Consider the following 25,768-nt stretch of genomic DNA (forward strand, 5'->3'; position numbering starts at 1 on the left):
TCCTGAAACTTCCCACTTAAAGCGGGGGTTCACCCGGGGGAGTCGGAATCTTCAATATACGACTGCACAGTGAGTACCGGGCTAAAAAAATAAATACAGGCATACTGTAGCTCCCGCTACTATGCCGAATTTTATGCTAAAATGTTGTTATGGAGGGTGAACCACCACTTTAAAGTGATAAATACAGTATATCTAAATAACACGCCCAAGCTCATCTCTTCACCACACACAGCCACAAAGGCAAGAGAATTCTTGTTGGGCAGTGTATTAGTGCTCGGATGAACACACTTAAACCAAATTTTAATGGTTCAAAGAATGTCAGGCAAAATAGCCGGCCCTCATGCATATTCACTTCATCAAATCTGGCCCTCTTTGAAAAAAGTTTGGACATCTCTGCTTTAGTAGAAAGGTTCATACCACCCAACCCCCCACTGCCATAATCTTCCGGTGCAGCATGGGATAATAGAACCAAGGAAGCTGTGACAGGCACTCATCAAGATTGCCCTTTTCGCCCAACTCCTCCTACTACAGCTTCTAGGAATGAAACACGATCTATGAATGGAGGATGGCAGATGACTGAAAGGTCCATCCCCTCCATTTATAGATTTTTTATAGTTTTTCATTCCCAGAAGCTGTGGTAAGGCTTCTATGAATGGAGGAGCTGGGCAAAAAGGGCAGGCATAGTCAGGCTCTCTCTATGATTGCCTGTCACAGCTCCCTTAGTTCTATTAACTCCTGCTGCACTTGAAGATTGCAGGGGTGTGGGGAGCTTTGGAGGATGAAGATTTCTACTAAACCTGAAGAAAGTAGTACAAAAGACACATCACACTGTAGGGGAATATTGTTATTTTTTTTTATTATTTAATTAAATCAGGCTTTTAATTGCCCATACAATGGGCACATAATGTACCCTACCTGCTGGTCACCCCCATTAAAGCATATAAGGCAAAACTTTTTTTTTTTGTTGGTTGTTTTGCATAGAGTGGGAAAGCTGTTTGAGTCCTATTAAGGGGATTTCTCTTTACCTACTATTCCACAGACACAACAAGAAGTGTGAGGAAATCTCTTCAAAGTTGGGGGAAATCTCCTCTGAAACAGTTGTCACAGAAACAAGTGACCCTATTAGAAAATTGTCCCTCCCCATCTGTTCAGTTGACAACTATGCATTTTGGATTTCCCCTGACTTTATGTAATAGTGTCTAAAACAATAAAAATATGTTTTGGCCCTATATACACTTTAAGTTTATATTCCTGTAATCCTGAATATGAAATAACTTGGAAATAAAATCTAATTGTGCAGTATATGCAATTATCTGTGCCAGCAGAATCAAAGAGATCAGCAGCACCAACACCTAGACCTCATAGCAAAATCTAACCAAGGTCCAACCACTTATCACTCAAGTCAAGCAGCTGCAATTTCTGCATAGATACTTTATGATACACTCTTTCCCACACCTGTACAGTCTAAGAAGAGTTCTCAAGTTGACTTCAAACATCCATTCCTGGCCTTAGGTTATCTACTAAATGATATTTATGTCTCTTTGTACAACAGGCTTCGTGTATGAACATGCCGCAAGTGAGCGCTATCACAGGTTTCCCACAACCAACAATCTTATTCAGTTCTGCATCGAAAAAACAAAGAATAAGAGTTTTAATTTTAAGTGTTACTAAGAATCAGTACAGTTTCTGCTAGTGACACTTGGATACATGACATTGAAAACAACAGATCCTAGCGCATTGACACAATGGGGCTAATTTACTAAAGAATTTGAAAACGTTGACATAATAAAATGTGAGAAGCTTCACTTTAATTATCCAATCATGGAAGAAAATCCCTGCCATCTCCACATGCTTGGATAGTTGAAATAGAAATTCAAACAATTTGTTGCAAGAACATTTTCAAATCCTTTAGTTACCGTATATACTCGAGTATAAGCCGAGTTTTCAGCACATTTTTTGTGCTGAAAATGCCCCCCTAGGCTTATACTTGAGTCTGTATACCTGCATTAGCGTGTGACATGCAGTTAGACTGCGGGCGGGCGTCCAGTGTAAAAAAGCCACGCTGCATTTTCACCCTAGGCTAAGCCTGCATTAGCCCGTGACATGCTGTCAGACTGCGGATGTCCAGTGTAAAGAAGGCGCGCCTCCTCGTCCTGAGGAGGCGCGGCTTTTTTTACACTGGACGCCCACAGTCTGACAGCATGTCACAGGCTAATGCAGGTTTTCACTTGCTAAACACTCGAATTGCTGCACCTAGTACAGAGGAAGAAATTAGCAATTATAATTGACTTTACATTCTCGTCTGAAATATTCCCAAATTAATTCCAGAGGCAGTTTTTTTTTGCATATTTCTGCTGTTCCTGTGTCCTCTTCAAACACACTTGCATTTGGGGAAGTTGGTACATAGCCTGGTATATAAAACATTCGTCAGCTGAGCTGCCCATGTGAAGCAGTGACAGCAGTGTCAAGCCTCACCCAGCAGCAAGGTTAAAAATGCCAAGGTCCGCAGTATTAATCACTGAGGAAAACTAAAACAGTGAGGCGTGCAAATGGGCACAGTGAGGCGTGCAAATTGGCACAGTGAAGCTGCAAATGGCCATTGTTGACCTTTTCTTCCACTTACAGTAGCTACTGCATTCTCACCCTAGGCTTAGAATGGAGTCAGTAAGTCTTTCCAGTTGTTTGTGGTAAAATTAGGTTTTTAGGTTTTTTAGGCTTATATTCGGGTTGGCTTATACTCGAGTACAAATACACAAAAAAATCACTGGCGCTCAATGAGGAAACTGATGGTCCTGATGTCAAAATTGCAACTTGTATGTGGGGTATAAAGTAAATAGTCCAGTGCTGCGGAGATCGTGGTACCCCGAAGTACCAAACAAACAGAAATACACCAAAAAATTCCGCGCTCTTGGATATCTACCGTATATGATAACCCAATGGTGTTGAAGACAAAAAAAATTAAAACGTTCAAATATTGAGAAAGAACATCCTTTTATTGAAGATCAACTCCAGCATTGTAATATAAAGTCCATGTGAAATTATAAGCTGTTTAAGCTATGTGCATATGGTGTGATGTTCACAGGCAGCCACCAGCAGATTAAATGGGGTCAGGGCTCACAGATTCCATCACCATGCCATCAACAATGGAGTTCACAGTACCTTAGGGGCAGATGAAAGGGAGGCGGTGGTAAGCAGATGGTCTCCGACCGTCAACAGGAACCTGACATCAGGTAGTCATTGTTGATGGCATGGTGATGGAATCTGTGAGCCCTGACCCCATTTAATCTGCTGGTGGCTGCTTGTGAACATCACACCATATGCACATAGCTTAAACAGCTTATAATTTCACATGGACTTTATATTACAATGCTGGAGTTGATCTTCAATAAAAGGATGTTCTTTCTCAATATTTGAACGTTTTAATTTTTTTTGTCTTTAACACCATTGGGTTATCATATATGGTAGATATCCAAGAGCGCGGACTTTTTTGGTGTATTTCTGTTATACTCGAGTATATACAGTAATCAACCTCAATAAATCAACATCCCAAAACAATAAATTTGAGCATCACTAATTTACTAATAAACAGACAAAGCCTGGATGTCACACCACTTCTTCAAACTCAATCTATCCAAAACCGAGCTCATAATATTTCCTCCCCCACGTGCCACTTCCCGTGATTTCTCTGTCAAAATCAGTGGCACAACTATCAACCTGTCCCCGCACTTTAGCCTTTAGCTATCCTTTTGGTCCCACATACATTCACTGTCCACAGCTTGCCGCCTCAACATTTGCGACATCTCCAAGAAACACCCCTTTCAAACCAATGACACCACAAAACTTCTAATTCACTCCCTGATCTCCCACCTTGACTACTGCAACTCCCGCCTCAATGGTTTACCATTAAATAGGCTATGCCCCCATTCAGTCCAATCATGAATGCTGCTCCTAGGCTCATCCACCTTACAAACAGCTCAGTATCTGCTACCCCTCTCTGCCATTCCCTCCACTGACTTCCACTCACCCAACAAATTAAATTCTGGATACTAACAATAACTTACAAAGCCATTCACAACTCTGCTCCCAGCTACAACATTAAGCCTGGGTTCACACTAGCGTGATCTCAGAGATCGCATGTGATTAGCACCCGGACCGCAGGTGCCGGTCACATGCGATCTTTGAGCAATGAGAGTTCAGCCATACAGTTGTATGGCTGAACTTGCACTGGATTCACACAGAAAAGCGCAGAGACTTTTTTTTCCCTGCACTAGACTTGGATGGCATGGGTGTTCTCACCTATGCGATTCGATTCCTGTGCGAGTTCACAGTTCACACTGCGATGTGTGAACTAAACTGGGGGTCTCATTAACTTTGTTAAAGACACCCGCAGCGATTCGCACAAGGCAGTGTGAACTGCCTGTGGGAGAGGAGCAATGCAGGAACCGGCGCTGGAATTGCGCTGGTTCCCGCATTGCACTAGTGTGAACCCAGGGTCAAGGAGGAGTCCAGCCAAAGGTTGTTTAGCTGGGCTTCTCCTATGGATCACAGGAGTGCAATTGGTTTTGAACTCCTGTAACCCGTTTTCAGCAGAGAGCGGACTGAAGTCTGCTCTCTGCTGATGTCACGGATATCAGTCCAGGCACCAAGTCATCCTGACAATGGGAGTCTGTATCCGCCAGTTGCCTGAACTGACACCCATCTCAGCCTCTCAGCGAGCCGATGAGAACCAGAGATGGCCTGCTCAGCCTCCTCCACAGCTCAGCGCTCCAATTAGCGCGTAGAGAGAAGAGCAGAGAGCTGTGATTGACAGTCTACAGTCTACAGCTCTCTGCTCACAGAGCTGTGAAAACCGAGTGGCAGTGTTTGATCATTCGGTTCTCATTGTAGAGGCACCGGGGGGGGGGGGGGGGGAGATGCAGAATGGACCGATGCTGCATCCACCTAGGTAAGTATAAATAAAAATAAAAAAAGAAACCCATACTACTCTGCCCAATTTTAGACGATCCTTGAAAACGCATCTCTTCAGGGAGGCCTATCCGGCCCCTGCCTAACAAATGTACACTTATTTTCTCCATCAGCTTATCTCCCATAGCTATTATCTTTTGTATCTCTTGACCCTCTCTCTTAGATTGTAAGCTTTAACGAGCAGGGTTTTTTGATTTCTCCTGTATCAAACTGTATTGTAATTGTACTGTCTCCCTTAATGATAATAATCTTACTGGAGTCAGACCAATAACAGATTAAAGTAGCCTAAACTTTTTTTCTGTAAGAATGTAGATGGATTAGCAATCCCATTGGGTTTATAATGCTGCATAGGCCGTATTTGCAAGGTTGCCTTCAATTTCTGTTGTGTTATTGGGGAAAGAATTGAAGCAAATCTCTCCAATGGAAAACATACAGCAATAAAAGCACTGTTGTTTGAGTGGTGTTATAATGTCTACTAGGTTTTTGTTTCCATCTGTCCCTGTTTGTGGAATTTCCATTATTACATTTATTTCATTGGATAGAAAGCAGAAAAACTAGCAGAAATATACTGTAAATATGACATAGGTTGTATCCGTATAAACTCTCTCCAAAGCTAGAAAAAGGATTTATTAAACACAAATAATCAAATTATTGTTATTTTGGAAAATTGCCTTGTTGACCTGTATTTCTCAATTAGTTTTGTGATCCATAAACATATTCTAACTTCACAAAATGTATACATATAGCAGGCAATAGCATAATCAGTTAGACATACATAATGTAGATATGTTCTTACCTCACTCAGTCGACAACATTCATCCATATATTCATCCAGACTGTCACTTGTTGGGCATCTTTTCAACTGATGCATACCCTGAATTTCATCAAACTTGTCCTTGTAAAAGTCATTCACAGCTTTTGTATCTTCCTCTATTGCAGATGAGAGTGCTGTACAGTACAATGTGTTGTCTGTGCAGTCATTTTCATCACTGCATGGTGGCAAATCCAATTCCTCCTCTTCCTGGCAGTCAATAAAATCTTCTATGGTGTTTTCTTGGTCTTCAGCATTGTCTTTGACATTGTCATTATACTCCTTAGAGTGTTCAGTATTAGAAAGAAAGTTATTGGTGTCGTTTTCATGTGTACCTGCATTCATTTCCATGTGGCCTACAGTAGGTGAAGATGATGCGCTGAGCACCCCAGAATCACAGGAGGAATCTCTACTATGCATCACAAAACTCTTCTCTGATCCTTTAGGTGTAGAGGGTGAGTTGGCTCCACTTGGCATCTCAACTCCAGAATCCTCTGACTCAAACTTATACAGCCTCTTAAACTGCTGAAGGGGATCAGATGCCACCATCCCACATGTGCTGGATTCTTTAACTGGGACATCTGATGGACAGTCTGAAGCTGTGTCTGTGTGAGCTAAGGCGTCTCCATTTAAACTTTGAGATCCAAATTGGTCACTGTCATAATCGTGTATTAATTTCTTCACATGAGTCAGAACTACCTCTCCATCAGAAGAAATGCCTTTCTTTCCTGACAAAAAAAAAAAGAAGAAAAAACATATTCAGATTACAGCTACATTAGGTTACAGCAACAAAGGTTCACAGAATTTAGATGCTGGGCTTTACGGTAAAGCAGGGAGGCGGGTGGGGGCAGGAGCTGGGCTTTAAACTTGTCAGTTAAGTGCAAATAATCTTATCAAAATGTGTTCATATTTTTACAAAGAAAGGGTAATTTCATTACTGATTGGGCAATGATGGGTTGACTCCACCAACTTCCTACATTTCTCAAAGGTTCCATTGGCAAGCATTTAATTCAGCTTTCCAGCATGTAAATTTGAAACATTAGCTTTAAGGTGGAGCTGGCAATAAAATTTAGCTGTGCTCATTTTATAAATACAAAGATTTTCGGTATATCCTCAAATGGAGTATTCCAACTATTTTTTTTTTTAACTTTTCTTTTCATGTATATGTGATGAATTTGACTGTGTAGCTCCAATACTGCAAATGAAATTCTGAAGAGCCTCTGAGAAATTCCATCATCAGTAAATGTGCCATCTCACAACTTATATAAATGTGTCAAAAAATATTCATGACATACAACCATTTCACACATCACAAACACATTTTGTCCACCGTTTCCTTGGAGGAGCACTACAAATAGTAACATTGTTCATTATCAACCTTATAAAATCCTATACAATCTTATACAAAACTCTATTCTGTACTTTGCCATTGTGCAAAAGAAAATATCCACATACATCATATCATTGCTGCCCTGAAAACATTCAAACTAATGTACTCTTTTGCCGCGTACAGTACGACGAGCCGAGAAAATTAGGTTCAATGCTCCCGAGTATGCAACAAATTGTTTCCGAGCATACGTCGGAATTTTGCGCACCGGAATTGCTACATACGATCGGATTTTCCGCTAGGAATTTTTTCCATCGAAAATTTCAGAACCCGCTCTCAATCTTTTGTTGGCGGAAATTCCGACGGCAAAAGTCCAATGGAGCATACACACGGTCGGAATTTTCGTTCAAAAGCTCATATCAGACTTTTGCAGTCGGAATATTCCGATTAAGTGTACAGGGCATAATACATTTTCTCTGCTGTCAAATTATCAATTTCATCCTATTGTTATGCTGCAAACTCAAAATGTATTTCTTGTGTCATATCACTGGAAAAAGGAGAAGTGTCAAACTGTAGACTGATGCTAGTTGTTTGGCAGGAAGGTCCTTCACAAAGTTTTCCTCTTATTAATAACTGATCAGAAATAGAGAAAAGAGAGCACCAAACCAGTTTTAGAGCTAGGAAATTATTAACCTCTAAAAAATGTTATTCTATCCATGGGTTCTGAGGGGGTCCTCCTAATAAGAACTAAAATACTATATATATTACTGTATTCTTCCTTTTTCCCTTGTCACGATTTGGTCCATTTTGGACAATGTTATATTATGCTTGAATCATTTTGCCTCAATAAAGGAAATTTTTTTCTTGTAAAAAAAATACTATATATATATATTGAGTTAGCAACTGAACGCTGACACATTAAATCAATAGCAATACAGTGTCATCAAGTGACGTTCAGATAGACTTTGCATGTAAATGTAAGGTTGCTTAAATGACAGCCCCCCAAATAAAAATTTAAAAACTTTTACAGAGGGGTGCCAAAAATGAGGCATTGTAGAAAAATACTTACCTCCGATTCCTGCTTGAATCCACTTCCTCTGGCAGTGGGCCATTGTTATTATTATAATACAGGATTTATATTGCGCCAACGATTAACACAGTGCTTTTACAACTTGAGGGTAGACAGTACATATACAATACACGTTAGTACAGTAGGAATCAGATGGCCCTGCTTTTTCTCCTGAAAAATCTAGGTTCTGAAAATCCCACAAGAATGTACTCTCAGGCCTCGTACACACGACCGAGTTTCTTGGCAAAAACCAGCAAGAAACTTGCTGGGTTTTTTTTTGCCGAGGAAACCGGTCGTGTGTACACTTTTCGACGAGGAAACTATTCAAAGTGGTTGGAGGGAAGCTTCAGAATTGCAAAGATGTTTTTATTACAAATTATGTGAGCAGACTGCAGTTCCTCTTTAAGATACATTAACAATAATTATTCCTGGACTCTTCTGTTTGGTGCACTCTTACCTGTATTTCTGATGCATTAATATAACAGCCTTTACTGGACAATACCCACCACAGGGGCATTTGAACTGCACTAGGGAATCCAGTACTCAAAAACTCTAATGCCCCGTACACATGATCGGAATTTCCGATGGAAAAAGTCAGATGGACTTTTTCCATCGGAGTTTTAGATCGTGTGTAGCCCCATCAGAGTTTTTTCATCGGAAATTCCGATGAATTCCATCGGACTTTAGATATAAAACATGTTCTATATTTTTCCAATGGAATTCCGATGTGATTTGGCCGGGCAAAAGCCTGATCGTGTACGCGGCATTACTCTTCAAAATAACTGGCAGAATCATAAGCAGTTAGGAGTGAAGAAAACTATTATTGCTTGATACAGGATACATCCAAGGTAACATTAATTACATTTCCTATTTTCTTTAGAGATACCCCTTTACAGGCTCTCACGTTTCTCTATAAACACTTGCATGTGCCCATATAATAAAAAATGTTATGGTAAATGGTGTGCAGCCAACTTATATGATCAATGAGTTTGAGGAAACAACATGCATTGTTCTTTTTTTGGCCCTGAAGAAAAATTCAAAAAGTACTTCCGTAGATGTTCAGTAGAACACAATTGTGCTTCTCTATGCTTTATATCATCTATGTTGTGCAAATATCAGTATGCCCTGTTCTTTCAGCTGGAACAATTATAGACATAGGAGCCAGAAATTGATGAATAGAGGGGCCCTACACAACAAGCCTTTTTTATTTCGAAAGCACAGGAAAATAAGAATACTGTCACACGTTATTTATTACATCACCATTACCGTATGCCAAGACTGAAGCTATATGCATTGTTTCGTCTTTCTATTGATAGTTTATTTATTTTAATTAACAATTGTTTTTATGATATAATATGTTGTCCTTAAAAAATTCACATGCTAGATGAAAATTACGATGTTATGCTGGTGCAGCCTACCATTTTGTCCTCATGGTTATGTTATTTATTCTCTATTCTTCTATTAAAGTGTAACTCCAGGCATTTTATGCATACACTTTAAATAAAATGTATCATTAGAATTTTTATTTTACAGTTCTGTACCCTATGGAACAAAACACCAGTGCTTTCTAACCCTAGTTATGAGAACCGGCCTGCAACAGGATGGAGGCAGTTGTTTCATAGCTCAGCTTGTCTCAGCTGTGAGTACGTTTCATGGACAGGCAATGGCAAGAGTAATGCAAAGGGGAGGCCCTGTCTAGCTAGAAACTACCACTGAAAATACCAATCAAATTAAAACTTTGATTCACTCCGTGCTGGTATGAATCTGATTGGTGACTATACAGAAACTTAGATCACTTCTTAATTATGGCAAATTGAATTGTCTTTTCAGCTTGCATTATGAGAGTTTGCCTGCTGAAGAAAAACCTTACTGAACATTATGATATTTCTACATACTTGACGTAAATCAGTTTTGCAGGTCCATGTAAGCCACTTGTATGTAGCAGCTAAACACTGGTTAAATCTAAGGGATGGACTTATATAAGACTAAGAGCAGTAGCACAAATGGGTTCCTGCTGATGGTGTATAATTCATCTCTTTTCTCCTTGTAGCTTCATTTGCATAGCTGCATATACATTCCAAAGTGGTAGTATTGGCACATTTGTACTACTTCAAAACAAAGGGGTGTAAACAGGAATTACCCTGAAAAAAAAAAGTAGTTGTTGCAGAGACAACAAGAGGCGATCATATGGTTGATTAGAGGAGTATTACGTGTTCTCTATTGAAAGTGGATTTTCAATTTGTCATGTGAACTTTCACTTATCTTAGTGAATGGGGCAAATTAAGAGTAAAAATGTATTTTGCAAAGAATACCAAATCACATGCATGAAAAAAAAATAAAAGAGCTTCACCTCATTCTCTAAAGCCTGGTACACACTATCAGTTTTTTCTTGTTCAACCCAGTGGCTGCGAGTGCTGTTTGGATGCCATTTGACAGATGTTTTTCTGGCATGCCCCTTCAACAGAAGCCAGACGTTCAGTCGGTTTCTGTCGTACACATGGGCCGAATGTTGGCCGGTCTCTGTTGAACCAACCAATATTCACCCAGTGTGTACCAGGCTTAAGCTGGGAGAATTTTCACTTAGCTTAGTGAATGAAGTTTAATTATCCAATTTTTTTACTTATACATGATTGGGTATTTATTGTAAAGTGAACTTTACTTAGCTTCTTCAATACCTAAGATAAGTAAAATTTTAATTTAGTAAATCAACCACAATGTAACTTGGTTAAAAACTGGACCCTCTATTCATATCTAGCCAACTTTTTTATGTTTAGCATATATTGCAGTAGTGGTGGTGGTAGTGGCAATGATAATATCTGTCACAAGTCAGATCTTTGGATATATGATGGATGTTAGTTGAAAACCAGTCTATTCATTTTTGCAAGACATTGGTTAAGAATAAATACACTGGAGCAGATTCATGTAGAATCAGCTTACTCTGCGGCGGCGTAACGTATTACATTTACGTTACACTGCCGCAAGTTTTACGGGCAAGTGCTTGATTCAGAAAGCACTTGCCTGTAAAGTTGCGGCAGCGTAAATCCGCCCGGCACAAGCCCGCCTAATTCAAATGGGATGGGGACCATTTAAATTAGGCGCGTTCCCACGCCGAACGTACTGCGCATGCTCCGTCCCTAAAATTTCCCGACGTGCATTGCGCTAAAAGACGTCGCAAGGACTTTATTGGTTTCGACGTTAACGTAAATGGCGTCCAGCGCCATTCACGGACGACTTACGCAAGCGACGTGAAATTACAAATTCAGGAGATACGCCGTCGTATCTCTTTTGTGAATCTGCCCCACTATCTGTAAATACATTAGAAGCACTTACATTTGGTACTGTGCTAAGGGAATAGTTATTACTCAATTTGTGATATATACATGAGTTTTACTTTTAGAGTATCCCTGTAACTGTTATGTTAAAAACTATATTTTTAAATAAAATTCCTGTTTTTGTTTTTTTTAGTAATGTATTAGTGAGAATGAAGTATTTTGCAACAGAATGAGTAGAAATAGCATGGCTAATGCCACAATTGCTAACATGTTATTATGGAGAGCAATGTATACACCTTTAAGATTAAGGTTTTTGGGAAATATGTTTAGAGCCTGCAGTTGTCCCACTGCATGCAGCGAATATTTTAACAGAAAAAAGACAAAACAGTTCTTCCTTATGGTGTTTGTTTAGCTAAAACTCTCATTACATGATGACAGACATGAATGTGGTGTCTTTGTTGCCTTCTGTTTAAGGTCACCCCTTGAGTTCTTTGTGGATCATCTTAGGTCCATGCTCATAATGTCTTACAGTGTCGTGCACTTATTCGCAGGTCAGTGAAAATAGCATAGAAAACAACAGGCGTGCATTGCGTGGGCAGTCAATACAGGACAAGATTTTGTATGTGTCACTTGCATTGCTAAGTACCATACTAAATCCATTTCCTTTCTTGATGTAAACCTGTCAAAAACCCAAGCAATTCAAACTGAGCATATGAGGAAAAAATGCAAATGCAGAAGTTACCAGTGAAAACTGCATTTTTGTGGGACTTTTAAGGTGCAAGAAATACAAAAATGTAGATTTATTGTGCCTTAAATGTCCCACAAAAATTCTCCTTTATATGTTCTTATGTATTGAGGTAGGTGGCACTATTTAGATTTTTAGTGGCCCAGCCAAAATCTTTTCTCATTCTTATGATAACTTCAGGCATGAGATGGTTGCTGGCCAACCTCTCAGAATTTGGCTAAAAAGGGGGCTTCTTTTTAGATTCGTGGCAGCTACAAAGAAGGATCTTGCTGCTGCTATGGGTATTTTTAGACCCAAGCATAAATTCATGTGATGATAAATTAGGTTTCAGCTTTGATTGCCGGTTGTGTTAGATAGAGAGGAACACTGTACACTAAGCCCCCCATCAAACTAACCTTTCCTATAACCTAACACTAACTCTCTCTGTACCAAAGTTGGCCACCCACCAGTCCTCTGACACACCACTTCCCCCACTGATTCAATTGCAAAAAAAAAAAATTGGAGTTGAGCATTAGCGTTTTTTTGCATTCTCGCCTCCCGTGCACCTACAGAGCATAGCTCTGGACTCTTTCACAGTGGATTTCTATGCAAAAGTCTTGCAACTATTTTGTTCAATTTATTTTTTTCCCTCTGTGATATCAGTGTTGATGGCGTCTGCTAGCACATAAACACACCCTTGTAGTAAAGGACTAAGCATGTGAAAATCTATTTTATTACAACATTTGATCACTGACCTAGTTCTGATGACTTAGGGTCATAGCTAATATTTGAGTTATTGATTAAAGTTTGGGGACTCTAGTGGTGAAATATCATTACCTAGATCTGGCCCCCTGCTGCAGCAGTTATCAGAATGTGTCATTCTGTTATGCCGCATACACACGGTTGGAATTTCCGATGGAAAAAGTCAGACGGAATTTTTTCATCTGATATTCCGACCTTGTATATGCCCCATCTGACTTTTCCGACGGATTTAGAAAGAGAATATGTTCTCTTTTTTTCCGCCAGAAATTCCATTTGTGTGTATGGAATTCCGACAGAGGAAAAAACATGCATACTCAGAAACAATTTAACGCATGCTCGGAAGCATTGAACTTCATTTTTCTAGGCTCGTCTTAGTGTTGTACGTCACCGCGTTTTTGACGGTCGGAATTTGGTGTGTCCGTGTGTATGCAAGACAGCTTGAGCGGAATTCCGTGGGAAAAACCCGCCGGAGTTTATTCCGACGGAAAAACCAATCGTGTGTATGGGGCATTAGAATTGTATTGTTCTTTATATTATGGGGTATGCAGCAGGTAGAGGGAAACGTTAAGGTGAGAGAGCAGAACAGGGATTGCTGATGTCCTGAGATGTGGTGCAGCAGGTGGAGTGAGATTCGAAGGTTAGGGATTAGGGTAAATAACACAGGGATCATACCACTAGAGCTCATTTAGGAAGAATCACAAGTTGGAAAATGCCACAGTGCCATAATGAACACCTCTCATTGCCAGAGATTTTCATGATTGCTCATGGGATCAAAATTATGAGCTTTCTTGCTTGTATTGGGTTATTTATGGCCACCCCGATGAAAACAGAACAGTGTAATAATCTGATAGTACAAAAAAATTTTTTTTTAAATCTAGCGCTCCCATTTATTCTCTTCTGATAAACTCTTATATCCTCAGTCTTTGCTGTATTTGGAGCATGAGTAAATCCCATTCTAACCCCTTAAATGTATAATCACACACCTTTACTATGTCCACAGTGTGGAATTCAGTGGCTTAACACATGCACATAGTTAAAGTGTCTGGCCTGAAGAAGAGATAAGAAGAGATAAGATAATATGAGCATGTTGAGACCAGACCAGAAAGATTAAAGGATGAACTGTCAACAGTGTTTAGGATTTAAGAGGAAATAGGCAGTTTTAAAATCAGTGCTTTGGCAAAAACATCTTTGTCACGTTGTGCTATTTCCATTCTTCACTGTACAGACAACCCTGACTTTTAACACGATTTAACCATGTTGAAAGGATTTCAACAGATTATTTTCCTAATTTTGGGGCTTCAGACAAAAGACTGTTTTTAAACTATATGGTTTATGATCTGACTGAGATAAGATAATTTATGAGAGTGCTGTGTTTGGGCAGGCAGTGAGTCACTGTCATTAAACAGTTCCCAGTGCTATTTAGACAGATGTTGTGGGGTTTAGAAGGCATAACATTTGTTCAATGGCACCTTGCTGATTCCACTGTCCCTTTGATCAACTCACCACTAAAATCATAAAAATACTGCTGTACAAACAGAGGTGATAGTGTTTAATCACTGTGTATTCAGAAACTCAATTACCAACCATAGCTGGGTATTAATACATTATTTTATAACAATAATGTAAGCTTCACTGGCAAAATACTAATAAATCAAAATATCTCCTGGAATTTTAAATGCTTAAATTGTTTTACTTTCCTTGGGTCAGAAATACATATCGGTTTCTTCATATTTAGGTTAGCCCTGCTGACCTCTCATCTGAAAAATGCTAATTATATGACTGAAGAGAAGTTCAGGATTAATTAAGAAAACAAATGATACTCACCTAGGTGGATGCATCTGTCCCCCGCCAGCTCTAAGACTTAAAGGAGTTATAAAGGAAAAAAATGTTTTGCCTAAAATTATTGTCTGCAAGGTAGACAGACAGAATAGTGTAATGATTCTGTTAAAAAACAAGTAAATACCTATTAAATTCCTTCATCTATATCACCTCCGGCGTTCTAGTTTCTATTCTCTCATTCACTTCCTGGTTTGCGGCGCTCGTTCAGGTAAGAACTACATTTCCCAGTATGCATTGCGGCACGCCCAGTAATTCACGCCTCTTTGAAGTCTCTAACACATAGAGAGCGTCCTGCCGCACAGATGTAGTTCCCAGAAGGGGGCGAGCATGTCACTGACCACCGCAGTAAAGCCTCCCTTCACAGAGGTCAGTAACAATCAGACAAGCAGGAAGTGAACAGAACAGAGAAGAAATAGAGCAACTTCTGAGCAAAAACGAACAATGAGGAATTGAAAAGAGGAATGTCTGCAGGTAAAGGATGCTTATTATGAAAAAATGTTTTTTCCTTTACAACCCCTTTAAGCCTCGTACACACGGCACGGCATGAAAACTGTGGGAGAGCTTTTTGCCGTGAATCCCGGAGGGAAAAATAGAGAACCTGCTCTCTATTTTCCCACCGTTTTTACTACACTTGCCAATGGAAAACACTGCGAGGCAGTGGCGAGGGAGCATAAGCCCTGTACACACGGCCGGGATTCCCAGCCAAAGCTCTCCCCACAGTTTTCCCATCGGGATTCCTGGTGGACTTTATACCGCCGTGTGTAAAGGGCTTAAGAACTGAGTGGTCAAACACAGCTGATCGTTCAGCTCTCATTCTTCAGACTGCACAGAGCTGCCCTTCCAGCGCTCACTGGAATGATGGGCTATGGAGGTGGCGTAAGCGGCTGGATCAGGCTCTCAATGGCTCACTGAAAGGCTGAGAAAGCTGCTGGTCCAGGTATCTGGGGGATCCCAACCATATGGTCGGGATTTTTTCAGAGCCTGGACTGACTCTGTGACGTCAGCCGACAGCAGGTTTTAGCCTGCCGTCGGCTGAAAACGGGTCACAGGTGTGCAGAATGAACTTCTCCTTTAAATGTCGAATCTACATGCTTGTTCTCGGTGGGTGACTTAAAGCAGAGTTCCTCCAAAAAATGGAACATCCATTTTAAGTGATGGTGACCCCCTGACATGCCACATTTGGCATGTCATTGTTTTGGGGGGTGTAGCAGATACCCTATTTTTAGAGGCATCCATCTACCACTTCCTCCTGGGGCTCCGGAGCACCGGAAGGAAGTTCACCTCTCCCCCCTCCCTTCAGAAATAAGTCAACAGTGGGTGCTACTAAATTTCGATTCTGCCAGGTTTCCTTGAAGCATTCCAAGCCCTCCAGTGCTGGGCTTCACAGGTGCATTTTCAGCATATGCATATTTTTTTTTATAAACAGAGAATAAATAATTGTCAGGTCTACTAAAAAAAAAAAAAATCATTATTAGTAGATTTTCTGTACAAGCATTGACTATACTGAATCCACTTTATGTCTCCAAATCCCCTGTTTTATCAATGTGTGCTTAATATGCAGGTTTCAGTAAGGGTCTGTAAAATCCTCAAGCTCTCATACAGTAGGTGAATAAGTGGAATATTACAATTTCAGAGATTAGCAAGAGTATGCTAGATCACTTGGCTGGCTTTTCCAGAGGTCGCTGGTGTTATTGTTTTCCATTAGTCTGGCTCAGATCAGGTTGTAACTCTTATAATGAATACTGCTGTTCTATGGAGAATTTCACACCTTGCTAGAAGAGATGACATTTCATAAAGCTGGATGGATAGGGTGAGCTGAGACTCCATCTGATTTATCACTTGTTCCCTAACAGTTCTCTTCCTGCAATTCTCAGGATTTACAAAACCAAGTTGTTTTTACATACACCATTATGCATATTAAAAAAATTAGAAAAACAACCGTCATTTAAATCACATACTAAACTAAACACTGGCAATAGACCGGGAGATGAGAAGGAGAATGATGGACTGCCAGGAGATAAAAAAAGCAAAAAAAAAAAAAATGGTCTGTGATAAAAAAAGGTGTTGCCAAAAAGACACCAAAGCCTTGTTCCCGCTCAATCATATCAGGTGATGATTGAATCTGATGCATCATTTGGAAAGATCAGACAATGTAGCTACACTATCATAACCCTAAATTTCCACTATCTACAAACCAACAGGATAACGGGCAGCACTAGGATATTTCAATCGCCCAACATTATGTTACATATTGAAAAATAACATCAAGTCCATCAAGTTCAACAAATAAAAAAAAAACATACAATGCCATTTACACAATCCTTCACCCACAGTTGGTTTTCACTTAGTAATAGCGCTGTGCCACTTTGTAGAGAAGAGAATATGAGATGAATCGCTCATCTGATGCACGGACTAAAGTTTTATTAGTGCTGTTGCTTGAAAATCCATTAACTGCAGTAGTGTTTCTTGGCACAGCCAACATCAGGTTAACATTCAGAACATAGTGTTCTTACTTTTGTTATTAACGATAAAAAAAAGGAAAAAAGTAATTGAGATATAACGTCACTAATCTATCATCCACCAGCAGTCCATAAGGTACCAGTAATGTACAGCAAACCTGTACTTCTGGCTCCGGATATCGGGAGAAATTCATGGCAGATGGTTCAATGGTTCACTTGCTCTTTACTCATTACATTGCTTTATAAACCAGCAGTGGACCTTTCAAAGTTCCTTGACATTTTTGCACTGCCATTTCCAATATGCAATACAATATATGCCATATGTTCCACAATAAGTGCACGTGATTCCTAAACAAACTTTTATATACCTTTAATAAGTAACACCTAAAGCTGGCCATACACTATACAATTTTCTTGTTCAATTTTACCTTCAACTATGTAGTGCAAGGGCCTGCCTGATTGCCTATAAATTGAATGGTTTTAGGTTTGACCTCATATTATATGGTTTTGGTAAATCTAAGGGAAAGTTGTACAAGAAAGTTGTATAATGTATGGCCAGACTAGTGAAGCTGTGTTTGGCCACAAATTAAAGATTTTCTTTAATTTTGTTTTTAATCTTTATTTAAGCAATCCTGTCTGTCAAACATTTAGTAACTCGCCCACTTTTTTTTTTGTTCAGTGTGACTTTTCGCGCATTCATACTACACTCAGAACTGTGGTGGGATTTACAACAATGAAGAGACCTGCCCTGTGTTCCTATTAAAGTGGTTGTAAACCCTCTGTGGGAAGTTACACCTACAGGTAATCCTAGATTTAGGAGATATTTGCCAAAAGGAATACACTGTTGTCTACGGCGCATGCGTGCCATAGACAACGGTGCAGGCGCACTAAGAATGCCGGTTTTCTCAATGGCTAATGCCAGCTTTGCCGCATGCGCGGAGTGACGTCTTCGCCGCTCCGGCCAATCATAGCGCCAGAGCGACAATACCCAGAAGTAACCTTCCCGGAGAGATGTCTGCCGCCAGAGGGGGAGACGAGAACGGCTTTGGGGGCTTCGATCTAAGGTAAGAAATTCATAATGAACTAGTATGCTAGTCATACTAGTTCATTATGCCTTTGTCTTGCAGGTTTTTTTTTTTTTTTGGGGGGGAGGTTTACAACCGCTTTAAAGATTTATTTATATAGTGAGTGAGTGAGTGAGAGACTTGTAAAGCGCAACACATGCAAACTGAATCGCCTCTGGGCGCTGTATCCATTTCATGGGTAAAGGAACCCCTTGACCTCAGAAGAGATGGGTTTTAATCTTTCTCCTGAAGGCCAAGATATAGGTATTGAAACTTGTGCATGACTGGTTGTTTTGAAAAAAATACAGATTCACTTGACTTAATCACGTCCTCTGTGTCCAAACTGTAAACTTAAAGTGGTTGTAAACCCTATAAAAAAAACCCTGCAAGACAAACGCATAATGAGCTAGTATGCACAGCATACTAGCTCATTATGAATTACTTACCTCACATCGAAGTCCCCGCAGTGGTCCTCGTACACCCCTCTGGCCGGCGACATCTCTCCCGGGGGTTACTTCTGGGTATCGTGGCTCCGGGAATGTGATTGGCCGGAGCCACGATGACGTCACTCCTGCGCATACGTGCCGTTGCTTCAGTGCTCACGTGCAATGACATCAGCACTTGCAGAGGACAGGGGATATCTCCTAAACCATTCAGGTTTAGGAGATATCCAGGGTAGCTACAAGTAAGCCTTATTATAGGCTTACCTGTAGCAAAAAGTGGTCTGTAAAGGGTTTACAACCACTTTAAGCTGGCCATACATGAATTGATCTCTAACGGAAGTCCTCCAGCAAATGAAGGACTCTTCCCTGACAGCTGTATGCAGACAGCCACAACACTTGTGGCTATTTGAATTCCCAAATAGTGACTACATCTGATTGGATGCAGCCACTGTTCAGCTGACAACTTTTTACCCGCTCTTTTGATTTTTCAATTGAAGTTTGTTGATCCGGTTGCTGCTGACAAGGCCACCCATGGCTGGAATTTCGGCCAATTCAGTATTGTATGGTCAGCTATAATAGGGTTAATCTGCTAAAGAAAGTAGGTCTTTCACCTAAAAAATGTAATGTTCGTAAATGAGGTGAAGCTGTGTTCAATTAAATGCGAGAGAAAAAAAATGTTTGGTAGAACATGATTAAGCATTCTAAGTCAAGACAACTTCACCTTATTTACTAACATTCACTTTTCAAAGTGAACGTACACCTTGCTAAGTGAACAGTCTGTATTCTTTAGTAAGTGGACCACACTGCCTATATTTAGCTGCTGTAACTTCTATCTGCTTTCCATATAAATGCTAAATCAGTGCGCAGCTCATCCTCACAGTTATTACATTTTGTATCACTTGACCCTCTCTCTTAGATTGTAAGCTCTATTGAGCAGGGCCCTATGATTCCTCCTGTATTAAATTGTATTGTAACTGTACTGTCTGCCCTTATGTTGTAAAGCGCTGTGCAAACTGTTGGTGTTTTATAAATCCTGCATAATAATAATAATAATAATAATAATAATAATAATAATATCGCAGTATGCTAAGTTGCAATTTTACCTTTAAAACATAAAACTGTATGAATAAAAAGAGTGTAAAAACAAAAAGCAGCAAATATATCCATCAATATGCCAAACTCTTAAGACATACCTCTCTTCCAATGTGGCAGAATAGCAAAGGTCTTGTGCCAGTTAAACATTGTCTCGCTCCAACAAAGTCAGTTCTGCGGTTTCTGCACGTCTCCAGAAGGTAGGGACTTAACAAGACCTGGATCTCCCCTCCACAATGTTACTCTTTTTTTTTTTCTAATGTAAAGCTTTTAAATTCTTCTTTTTCCTCTATCAGTATCCATGATTGTCAGCATTGCTGAGCTCTCTCTCCGCACAATCTGTACAGCCAGCTATGTAAAAAAGGAGCCAGTTTCCAGCTGTAAGGAGAACTGGAGGCTGGATTCTTGTCTCAGCTACAGAGGAAACTCAACTAAGAGCTCAATCAGTGCTGGCTTTTTCAGAGGCTGTGTTTCTGAACTGTAGGTGGCTCCCAGCCAGGAGTGAGTGAAAAAAAAAAAAAGGGAGCAGCCCATAGGAATTTATCTCCCTTGCTTGATAAGCCAAGATGACTAGATGGGTTGAAACCAAGTGTGTTATGAGTGCACCCCTGAACATGCCTCAGATATTACACAATTATTAGCTGTACTGTTCAAATAACGTTAACATAAAAGAAGTAAAATATGCGCAGTGAAGTATGTGTCGTAATCGGCTGTAAAATCTCCTACAAACAGAGATGCTAGATACGGTACCTGTGGCTAAATGTTCTATTATTGTATGGGTTGTGTACTGTATAAAGAATATAGCCTCTTACACACAGACGAAAAAAACTGCGCTTGTGTTGCTTTTTTTTTTTTTTTAAGATCTGAACACCGGTGCATTTTTCATCTGGGATGGGACAATGCACACAGCTGCTGAAAGATAATGCTGCAATGTATCCAGATCAGTAAAAAGAATAGTAAAAAGAATAGATCATTTGTATGTTTGCGCATGCGCAAGTGTATAGATGAGCATAAATGAGCGTAAATTGCAATACTGGCAGCTTGAAGAGGATGAAGAAGAATTTAACGTGTGTATAAGCAAGGTTATAGGTGTGCGCAGCCTAGTGCATTAGGGTGTGCACCCCAAAGCCCAAACACACACAAACATATATATACATGGCAGTGGACAGTGTCAGTAGAGCACTGGATGTGTCAGTAGGGCAGAAATTATTATTATTATTATTATACAGGATTTATATAGCGCAGACAGTTTACGCAGCACAACTTAAAGGGTTTGTAAACCCGAACCTCGGCCGAGAAGTCCGGGAACACCGCCACGTGCACGTTACCGATGGGGATGTTTCCTCTCTCGCGGGTGAGCCGAAGGATTGCGTCACAACCACGGTAGTTGAGGAACTTTGCGATGAAGGTCCGTGGCGGGGCCCCGGCGGGAGGGGGTTTTGCCGCAAGGCGATGTGCGCGCTCCACTACGAAAGTCGAGGAGAAGGCCTCCCTTCCGAACGACTTGATCAGCAGGTTCCCGAGGTAAGTAGGGGGGTCGGCGCCTTCCGATCTCTCGGGGATGCCCACGAAGCACAGGTTGCATCTCCTAAGGCGGTTCTCCGTGTCGTCTTGCTTGGAGAGGACAGCGTTGAGTTGGTATTGCAGCTGTTCAGTGGTAACCTAGAGGGGATGCAGGCCTTCCTCCACATGGTCGACCCGGTGCTCCGTCTCAGACACCCGCTCGCACAGCTTCTGGACATCTTGGCGAATCAGGGAAATGTCGATTTTCACCTCCTCGATTCTGTCCCCCGAGGCCTGGGTCTCGTCCACACGAGGCTGATCTGCGCCATCTTCCTCCTCCGTGTCGTGCCCGTCGTGACGGAATTGGGCCAGTTTGGCTAAAGCCCCGGATCTTTTAGGAGGAGACATGGGAGCCTGTAGGTAAGTAGGGTGTCCGGGGTCCTCAGGTGGTCTGTGATTGGGAAAAAATCCCCCAGGATTGGTCGAAAAGCATATGTCTCGAGCGGAGCTCTCACTCTGCACGTCCTGCTACATGCAGCTCCAGACCACGCCCCCCAAGGGTTTGTAAACCCTCATGTTTTTTCACCTTAATGCATCCTATGCATTAAGGTGAAAAAACACCTGGCAGTCACCGGACCCCCCTGTTTTACTTACCTGAGCCCCAAATTTCCCTAGGTGGGGATGGGCTGTCCCTCTCTCCACAGGGTCGCGGCTCTTGATTGGATAGATTGATAGCAGCACAGCCATTGGCTCCCGCTGCTGTCAATCAAATCCAATGAGGCGGGGGGTGGCGCCAAGTCCAGTAATTGGGGCCAAGGACACAAGTGCTGGACCCGGGAGCACGCCCGCAAGGCAACCCCCAGGAGAGCGCTTCTCCTAGGGGGTTATCTGATGCGGGGAGGAGCCGCGAGAGCCACCGAGGGACCCCAGAAAACGGTGTTCGGGGCCATTCTGTGCAAAACAAACTGCACAGTGGAGGCAAGTATGATATGTTTGTTATTTTTAAAGAATAAAAAACCCTGTTACACCACTTGTACCTACAGGTAATCCTCAAGGCTTACCTAAAGGTTCTGTAAATATCTCCTAAACCTCCATGGTTTAGTTTTAGGAGATATTTACCATATACGCTTGCGCCAACATCATCGGCGCATGCACACTGAAGAAACAGCTCGATTGGGCCATTTCTAAAGGGCCTGTGTCGTTACCAGTGGCTCCCGCACACATGCGCAGGAGTGACGTCATTGTGGTTCTGGCCAATCACATCGCTGGAGTCCGCAAACCCAGAAATAACTCCAGGAGTCATGTCGTCGGTCACAGCGTTGTACGGGGACCACTGCAACAGCTTTGGTAAGTATTTAATAATGAGCTAGTATGCGATGAATACTAGCTCATTATGCCTTCGTCTTACAGGTTTTTATTTTTTTATATGGGTTTACAACCACTGTAAGAGCCCCATTGGGGGGCTTTGGTGAAATATCAGGGTGTCTAAACAGACCCCTGATGTCTCACTTTTGAGACAGAGAAGAGGGACTGAGGACAGAGATTCCCCAATCCCTTTCTCTGCAGCCAGGCAGTATGGGAAATCTGCATAGTACAGGGGGCTTAGGGTGTGCCCAGGTACACCTGGCACCCCATGTGCACACACCTGTGAGCAAGGTCCTTATGGAACATACAGTAACAGTAAAGTGTTTTTTTACACAGGATCTTCCTTTCAGCAAAATCCTGCATATAAATATCAGTAAACTATTACGACCATGAACAAGAAGCTTGTTTCTGTGGGTAAATATGTGTTTTAAATTGTGTGCAATATTTTATGATTTATGAAATAAGATGCAACATAAAGGTCTATCTGAAACTCTGATTAAAGCTGCAGCCACTGATAGAAAGAAAAGTTTACAACTTGTTCTTCCAACATTTGTCAACATTTTATTGATATATGCTCCTGCATGCAGAACTTTTGGTGCACTTTCAGAAAGCGCAAAAAAAACTGCGGGACATAATAGAAGTCTATGGGAAAATGCAGCTAACCTGCATAAAAGCCACGGGTACACTGCGCCGCACCTGCACCGCAGCCAAAGAGCAGCAGGGCAGTGTCTCTACCCTAAAACATAAATTCCAAATAATTTGTGAAACCATTCAGCAAGTTATTAAAAATTGTACTTAATTTGCATACTTTGGGCCAGATTCAGTAAGGAGAGACGACGGCGTATCTCCGGATACACCGTCGTATCTCTGAGTGTGCGGGTCGTTTCTATGCGCCCGATTCATAGAATCAGTTACGCATAGATTTCCCTAAGATCCGAACGGCGTAAGTGTCTTACACCGTCGTATCTTAGGCTGCATATTTACGCTGGCCGCTAGGTGGCGCTTACGTATATTTACGCAAGGAATATGCTAATTAGGTATATACGCCGATTCAGAAACGTACGTCCGGCCAGCGCATTTTTTTACATTGTTTACGTTAGGCTTTTTTCGGCGTATAGTTACCCCTGCTATATGAGGCGTATCCTATGTTAAGTATGGCCGTCGTTCCCGCGTCGAGTTTTGAAAATTTTACGTCGTTTGCGTAAGTCGTTCGCGAATAGGGCTGGACGTAATTTACGTTCACGTCAAAAGCAATGACGATTTGCGGCGGAATTTGGAGCATGCGCACAGGGTTTTTTTCATGCGCCGTTCGTAAAAAACTTCAAATACGCGGGGTCACCGTTAATATACATAAAACACACCCACATCATCCACATTTGAATTAGGCGGGCTTACGCCGACACACATACGTTACGCCGCTGTAACAAAGGGGGCGCAAGTTGTTTCTGAATACAGAACTTGCGCCCTAAATTACGGCGGCGTAACGTATTTGAGATACGTTACGCCGGGCGGATAGATACACCATTGTATCTGAATCCAGCCCAATGTATCTTTTTTCCTTTTGCAAAGAATAGGAAATTAAAATGTGATTTTATTCTTGCTGTTTGTTTCCAATTGACAAGCTTTCCCTTCACTTCCTGCCTCGGAGACACAACAGAAAGTAATAGGATCTCTCTCCAAAGTGAGAGAAAAATGATCTTTTATGCAGATGTCACCAGAGCAAGAGTCTCGTAGATTGTACGATTTTCCCTTTATTCCTTTTCCGGTAAAATCTCAAATCTCTCAACAGATTCTGTGTCAATGACAATGGTCACCAGAAAAACAAGACACAAACAACAACATGATAGGGGTTTTTAACACTTTCAGGGTTTGTTCACACCTAAGAGGTGCGTCCAGGCATGCACTTTTTTTTTTTGCGTGTTCCTGTGTGTCACATTTTAGTGCAATCCATTCATTTTAATGGACTGCCTTAAGCATGAGAAAAGTGAAAAAAGGGTGTTGGTATGTTACTTTTTTTAAATCACGCTGCACCAAAACGCATGTACTACAGTATGCATATTAAGATACGCAAGCACACGTACGTTTGCTAGATGCGTGGGGCGCCATCAAGAAAATAATGGCACCTGTATGTATCTGCACAAGGACAGTGCTTTTCAGTGTAGTGTGGGAAAATGCATGATTTTGCATGCGTTCCCACACTGCACCTGGTGTGAGCACGCCCTTACACACTAAAAAAAAGCTTTAGATGCACCTTTAGGCTCCTTTCACATTCAGACCGCTTTAGTGGCACTTTACAGGCGGGAACGGGGTGCTTTTAACCCCAATGAAGGGGCTAACAAGGGGTTAAAAGCGCCTGCAAAGCCCATTGATTTTAATGCTCAAAGATGCTGCTTGCAGGACTTTTTTTTCCGTCCTGCAAGTGGCTGTAAAAAACATGCTAGTACTTATTTTGTTCTTTGATTTTTTTTGCCTTGGGCTTTCTATATGTGAGACACAGCAAGCTGTCAAAGCATTGGAAGTACAAACAAAAGGGACTGTGGTGGTCTGGTGCAATATGACAATGCCTGGAGAAAAAGCTGTAGTGTTCTGCAGTTGTTTGTGCTCTATAAATCACATATATTCTCAACTAGGATTTCATGGAACCTGAGGGTTCCTCCAGATGTTGTTAGGGGTTCCTTGAACTGTGGCGGGTTGACCTTCTATCTGATGGTACTTGCATAGTTCTGAGGCCAGGGCCACCTGTTAGTCATTTGCATGACACCAATGATCTTTTTAGCTGTTCCTAAGAAGGGCATTCTTCCCACTGGCCACAAAAGTAAGGGGCATATTTTCCACTGGTTTCATCAGGGGTTCCCCCAAGACATAGAATTTATTTTATAGGGTTCCTCTGGGGTAAAAGGTTTAAGAAAGGCTGCCATAAGTCATACAGTGTCACATTTTGAAATTTACTTTCAAGTATCGTATATACTTGAGTATAAGCCGAGGTACCTAATTTTACCCAAAAAAACTTGGAAAACGTATTGACTCGAGTATAAGCCTAGGGTGAGAATGCAGCAGCCACTGTAAGTGGAAA

General features: G+C 41.2%; 1 protein-coding gene across 3 annotated transcripts in view; it reads right to left on the bottom strand.

Annotated features, from left to right (window-relative positions):
- LOC120947155 overlaps positions 1-25,768 on the bottom strand; it is a 72,834-nt gene that overhangs the window by 39,597 nt on the left and 7,469 nt on the right. Inside the window, exons 1-2 of one of the 3 annotated variants that reach the window (XM_040362198.1) lie at positions 19,929-20,317; positions 5,762-6,504 (exon numbers count right to left, since the gene is read on the bottom strand). In XM_040362198.1, coding sequence (XP_040218132.1) covers positions 5,762-6,504; positions 19,929-19,977 — 792 coding nt within the window. In that variant the 5' untranslated portion in view covers positions 19,978-20,317. Of the gene's footprint in view, positions 1-5,761; positions 6,505-19,928; positions 20,318-25,768 lie in introns of those variants that run through there. The other 2 variants (XM_040362197.1, XM_040362199.1) reach the window with 2 other exon arrangements.

This window comes from Rana temporaria, chromosome 8 (genome assembly GCF_905171775.1).
Source record: "Rana temporaria chromosome 8, aRanTem1.1, whole genome shotgun sequence".
Lineage (NCBI taxonomy): Eukaryota > Metazoa > Chordata > Amphibia > Anura > Ranidae > Rana > Rana temporaria.